The sequence below is a fragment of the Neovison vison genome, chromosome 10 (assembly GCF_020171115.1).
Source record: "Neovison vison isolate M4711 chromosome 10, ASM_NN_V1, whole genome shotgun sequence".
Taxonomy (NCBI): Eukaryota; Metazoa; Chordata; class Mammalia; order Carnivora; family Mustelidae; genus Neogale; species Neogale vison.
In genome coordinates, this window is record NC_058100.1 from 71,751,765 (window position 1) to 71,758,188 (window position 6,424).

At 44.3% G+C, this 6,424-nt stretch overlaps 1 protein-coding gene across 1 annotated transcript; it reads left to right on the forward strand.

Annotated features, from left to right (window-relative positions):
• The first annotated feature begins 1,731 nt into the window (after positions 1-1,731).
• On the forward strand, positions 1,732-3,130 carry LOC122918183 (high mobility group protein B3). The gene has a single exon (XM_044266334.1). It carries the CDS (start codon positions 1,750-1,752, stop codon positions 2,227-2,229), a length of 480 nt encoding a protein of 159 aa, XP_044122269.1. The 5' UTR covers positions 1,732-1,749; the 3' UTR covers positions 2,230-3,130.
• The last annotated feature ends 3,294 nt before the right edge of the window (positions 3,131-6,424 follow it).

Genomic DNA, 6,424 nt, shown 5'->3' on the forward strand with positions numbered 1-6,424 from the left:
GGAGCCTGCTTAGGATTCTCTCTCTCCCTCTGCCCTTTCCCCACTCTGTAGATACATAAACATATAATGACTGTGCTGTCATGGGTGAAAACGATAGTTGTTCAATTTACTGAATGCTAGGCATTTTTGTGTGAATGATCTCTTAAAATCCTCATATGAACTCTTAAGAATAGACATCATCTTCATTTTCTGGATGAGGAACTGGGGTTCAGAGAGGCTGAGTCATTTAGCTACGGACACATAGCCAATAAGTTTAGCAGAACCCAGATTCTGCCTAGGCGGAGTCTAGCATCTGCTCTCTCTATCCATTGGCCACACATTGCCTTTCTCTGGCATACTGCACGGTCCCAGCACCTAGCACAGTGCCTGTTGAAGACATATATGATCATTCACCATTATCACATAATGCCTGATAATTAATGAGCTGATAACTAGCTGCAGAGCATGTTCTCTGGGCCAACTACCAAGCAAAGCACTGTAGACATAGCATTGAATAAAACAAAGTCCTACCCTTTAAGAGATTATGCTCTAGTCCAGTGGACAGAGACAGGCAATAAACACATATGGTTTCTGATAGAAACCGATGCTAAAGAAAAGAGAATACGTGACAGAGGGATAGGAGGCTGGTGAGTGAGTGGCTGCTTTAGGCACAGTGACCTGAGGCAGGAAGAAAAACATCTGGGCTCAAATTTGAATGTTGGGAAGAAGATGGCTCTTGGAAAGTCTACAGAGAATAGCTCCAAGAAGAAGAGTACCATACACAGAGAGAAAAGGCTTAGACTATCCAAGGGATGATGCCCCTTCCCCAGAAAAAACCAGTGGGTAGAGGGAGATGGAGTCAAAGAGGCACGTAGAGGGCTGGATCAGGCACGATCTTGTAGGATATGGTCTGGAGTTTGGATTTTGGAGTTTGGATCTCATCTTCCAATGGTAAGCCTTTGGAGAATGTAGTCCAGGAAGGGATAGCATTTGATTTACAATTTTAAAAGGTCTTTCTGGGAGTGCTTGGGTGAATGGTCTCTTAAAATCCTCATACAAACTCTTAAGAATAGACATCATCTTCATGTGTTATGTGTTATGAGTTATGTGTCCAACTCTTGATTTTGGCTCAGGCCATGATCTCAGGATGGTAGGATAGAGCCCTAAGTCATGCTCTTGGCTCAGCAGGGACTCTGCTTGGGATTCTCTCTCCCTCTTCCTCTGCCCTCCTACCCACCCACCACACTGTCTCTAAAATAAATAAATCTTTTAAAAACAAACAAATAAATAAAAGATCTCTCTGCCACATGGAGAGTAGATTGCAGGAGAATGGGGATGGAGTGAGAAATCAATTAGAAGGCAGTTACAATAATCCAGGCAGGCGATGACGGTGGACCAGACTCACGTTGTAGCAGTAGAGATGGGTGAGAAAAGCTCATGATGGGGATACGTTTTGAAGGAAAAGGTAACAGGGCTAATTCAACTGAATGTAGACTGTTAGAGAGAGCTATCAAGGATGACTTGTACATTCTTCCCCTGAGTGAATGGGCAAAGGGTAGTACTGTTTACGAGATGCAGAAAACTTGGGGAGGAAGACACTGGGGAGGTTTGTCGAATCTGTGTTTCTATTTTGGTTCTGTTAAAGCTCAGATACCTCTTGTTCACCCGGATGGAGGTGTGCAATAGTCAGGTAATCTGGAGCTCAGGATAAGGGGTCAGGGTTGCAGGTAAGATCAGCTCTAACAGAGACTAGCGAACAATACAGTCAGGATGGCTAAAGGTGATCCCAAGAAACCAAAGGGCAAGATGTCTGCTTATGCCTTCTTCGTGCAGACATGCAGAGAGGAACACAAGAAGAAAAACCCAGAAGTCCCTGTCAATTTTGCAGAATTTTCTAAGAAGTGCTCTGAGAGGTGGAAGACTATGTCTGGGAAGGAGAAATCTAAATTCGATGAAATGGCAAAGGCAGACAAAGTGCGTTATGACCGGGAAATGAAGGATTATGGACCAGCTAAGGGAGGCAAGAAGAAGAAGGACCCTAATGCCCCCAAAAGGCCACCGTCTGGATTCTTCCTGTTCTGTTCAGAATTCCGCCCCAAGATCAAATCTACAAACCCTGGTATCTCCATTGGAGATGTGGCAAAGAAGCTGGGCGAGATGTGGAATAACTTAAGTGATGGTGAGAAGCAACCTTACAACAATAAGGCAGCGAAGCTGAAGGAGAAGTACGAGAAGGATGTCGCCGACTAGAAGTCTAAAGGAAAGTTTGATGGCGCGAAGGGTCCCGCCAAAGTTGCCCGGAAAAAGGTGGAAGAAGATGATGAAGACGACGAGGAGGAGGAAGAGGAAGAGGAGGAGGAGGAGGATGAATAAAAGAAACTGTTGATCTGTCTCCTTGTGAATACCTTAGAGTAGGGAGCGCCATCATTGACATTGACACCCCTCTTATTGGAGGCGTGTCTGTTGCCCTCGTTAGGTTTAATCACACAATTGGGTCATGGTCATATTGTAGTTTCTCAAAGTGCTCTAGAAATTGTCAGTGGTTTACATGAAGTGGCCATGGGTGTCCAGAGCACCCTGAAACTGTATCAAAGTTGTACATATTTCCAAACATTTTTAAAATGAAAAGGCTCTCGTGTTCTCCTCACTCTGTGCACTTTGCTGTTGGTGTGACAAGGCATTTAAAGATGTTCCTGGCATTTTCTTTTTTTGATTTGTAAGGTGGTGTTAACTATATGGTTATTGGCTAGAAATCCTGAGTTATCAACTGTACATATCTATAGTTTGTAAAAAAAAGAACAAAACAACCGAGACAAACTCTTGATGCTCCTTGCTTGGCGTTGAGGCTGTGGGGAAGATGCCTTTTGGAGGGGCTGTAGCTCAGGGCGTGCACTGTGAGGCTGGACCTGTGGACATTGCAGTGGGCATCCATTTAGCTTCAGGTTGTCTTGTTTCTGTATATAGTGACCTAGCATTTTGCTGCCATTCGTAGCTGTGGAGAAGGAGGGGTCAGCTGGCATGAGAAGTGTTTGGATCCTTTTTAGTTAAGTGCGGTAGTTTTAAACTGTTTGTTTTGAAACAAACTGTGGAACTCTTCATTGTCAGCAAAGCGAAAGAGCCACTGCATCAATGAAAGTTCAAGAACCTTCTGTACTAAATAAGATTTGCAACGTTCTGTTATTTTTTTTGTATGTTTAGAATGCTGAAATGTTTTTGAAGTTAAATAAACAGTATTACATTTAAAAAAAAAAGAAAGATCAGCTCTAACAGAATCACTTTCTGATCAAGGTATGTGATCAGCTCTGGGTTATCTGTATATATATGTATATATCCACAGGCTTATATATATATAAGCCTGTAGATATAATGTATACACATCTATAAATATGCATACATGTACTGTATATACATATATAGTTACACATATATAATATTTTGTACTTAAAGCCATGGGACTGGATAAGATCAGCAGGGAGAGCATGTAGGAAGAAAAGAGTCAAGGACAGAGCCCTGGAACACTCCTACATTGACAGTTTGGGAAGAGGATGAGCCAGGAAAGAAACAGAACAATCAGTGTGGCAAGAATGATGTCAGGGAAGCAAGTATTTCAAGGAGGAGGCAGTAGTCAACCACGTGAAAAGTTGCGGAGAGGTTGAGTAAGAAGAGAGAAAATGTGACATGAAGTGGGACGACATAACAGAGGCAAGGCTTTCGAGGAGTTTTGCTGTGTTAGGGTAGCAGAGGAATGGGCAGGATTCAGAGAGACCATGAATTTTGAGAGGGATTTTGCTTTTTGCCTCCGTTCCCACCTGGATATAGTAGAGCTCCTTGTCAAGATGACAGGAATGGCAGAGCAGAGAGAAAGAGAGTAACACAGAAGAGAAAGGGTTCGTTGCAGGGGTGAAGCATCTGAGACGGTGAGAAGGGGGTGGAAGTCAGGGCACAACCACTAGAAGGGGTGAGTATGGCATTGAGGTTCAGGGAAGTAGAGGGCACGGTGGTGGGAATGTTTGTAGTTCTTGGCATCTCTTTGTTGAAAGATGCTGGTGCTGGTCTTTGGAATGCATCATACCAGCTACCAGCTCTGAAATGTACACCTGTGCCCTGGTGAGTCCTGTGCCTGCTCTGAATGGTGGGGCTGTAGGTGAAGGGGACACAAGAGTAACATCACAGAGGGGGCTTAGCTCAAAGCTAGAAGACTTGCTTTGCTGACCTCACCCTCTCTTGTCATTGTGCCTGCAGTGACTGGTCCTCTGCACCCCAGCTCTCTTTTCCTCTCTCTCCTGCCTCTTCCAGAAGTCTGTGGAACTCAGAGGACTACAGGAGAGTGGTCCTCCGGCTGCGATTGGTAGGTGACCCAGGAGGAGCCGAGGAGAACGGGCTATGGCTATGGCCGTGAACTCCTTCAGCTGTCATTGTAAAGCCTTTTAATTCAATATGTATCTTTGTATTTATGTTTTGGAGGAAAGAAGCTGATCTCTTTGACATCAAGTGGTTTGTATGTGAATCACCTAACTGACTTAAGCCACTTGTCCTGGCTTAAGGCAACTAGGTAAGAAAAGTTTACTCTGGGATGCCTGGGTGGCTCAGTCTGTTAGGCTTTTGCCTTCGGCTCAGTCATGATCCCACGGTCCTGGGACTGAGCCCCGTGTCAGCATCCTTGCTCAGCAGGAAGCCTGATTTTCCCTCTGCTACTCCCCATGTTTGTGCTCTCTCTCTCTGTCAAATAACTAAATAGGAAAGTTTACTCTGTGAAGCCTTCCTACCATGTATAAGTTTTCTCTTTACAATTCTTATCAAAAAGCTAAAAGGTTAAGGGAGCGTGTTAAGCTCTGCGGAAATACTGCACTGGCAGGGACCCAGAAAACAGGGAGATTCGAGAATATTACAGCCTCAGGAACACAGAAATTACCCACTACCATTTCTTTTCTTTTGTGTGTTGAACACAGAGGGAAAGAATCAAGAGCAGGTGACGAGGCATATTAAAACCTTTCCTCTGATCATTTAGAAACAATCAGGGAAACACATTCTCACGGGAGGAAAGACACTGAAACAGAGGAAGAAAGCTGTAGACAAGTGCTTTTGAGGTTGAATTAGCTTGAAGTCCAAAGCCTAACGTTTACAAAAGGATTTTTTTTTTCACTCTAACAGAATCACTTTCTGATCAAGGTATGTGAATAAGATTAAAGATTGGAATAAGTTAAGGAATATCCTTTATTAAAAAGGAAGAAAGGCACCAAATTGTCTAGAACTTAGCAGTATTTCAAGTTCAGCTATTGTAATAAACTTGCTGTTTTTTAAGATAGCAAGGGTGGGTGGTGGCATCTGTTTTCCAAGATAAAACAGCCTCATCATTGAAGCCCCAGCTGACCCTTATCATTTTGAGAAGAGAAAACTTTGGGAACGTTGAATCTCCAAACAAACCTATGATGAGAAGGCAGCGGAAGTCCCAGGACAGGTGACATTCCTTTTGGTCAGGGAATAAGGCTATTGTTCCCAGCTCAGATAAAAAGCAGGCTTTGGTAACAAGTTAACAATGAGGAGGAGGAAGAATAGAATATGGGGGAGTGTGTGGGGGAAAGCTTCCAGGGGACGAAGAAGTTCTAAGCATGGACAGACGGAGAGAGTGCCCAGCTGCTGTCCATGTTGACTTTTTGCTATAGGAACCACACCCTACAGCCCCCATGCGGTGTTCCATCAGGTGCAGCTTCATAACCTCCGTGAGCATCGGATTCCTGTGGTTCTTCATCACTTTGAAAGTCCCGGAGGAAATTGAACATGATCAGAACGAGATGACTATCAAAGGCCAGGTAGCAACCCTTGCTTCTCCGTATGGGAATCGAGGGTGTAGGGTGGGAATGGTGAGGACAGGTGGTTCCTCAGAACGCCTGTGCCTTTTCACCTGAGAGCAGGATGCTCCAAAGGGAGTTGGAATATGAACCTGAACCCATGGTCCATAAGGAAGCTGCTCGCCCACCCCCAGTATTTGTTAAGGTAAGGAAGAGAGCAAATAGAGCTGGACCCCTCAACACTTTGGCTAGTGGTCAGACATCCTGAGAATGTGCTGGGCCCACTCTAGGGACAGTGATCCATTCCCTCTCTTATGAGAAGCCTCTAGGGGCTAAACCCTATTCTTTTTATGAAAGGAGGTACATGTTTTGCCTTTTGTGAATGCTCTAGGAGGACAGTTATGACAAAAGGAAAGACCCGAGACCACTAGAAGACTGGCAGAATCTTACCTTCAAATATTTTAAAACGGTTCAGCAGAGAAGAAAAAGTGAGTTCTAAGGAGGAGAATGGGGGATCCTAGTGGAAGTAAAGACATCAAGAGAAGTATGGTAGCTAGGAAGGAAAGAAGGGAGAGGAGAAAAGGCAGGACGGTGCCCAGGAATAGTTGAATCCGGCACACAATTCCCTCTCTACCATGACATTAGCATATCAGGAA

What these genes read in the sequence shown, in the direction of transcription:
- LOC122918183 (XM_044266334.1), top strand. Translation starts at nt 1,750, where the DNA reads ATGGCTAAAGGTGATCCCAAGAAACCAAAGGGCAAGATGTCTGCTTAT.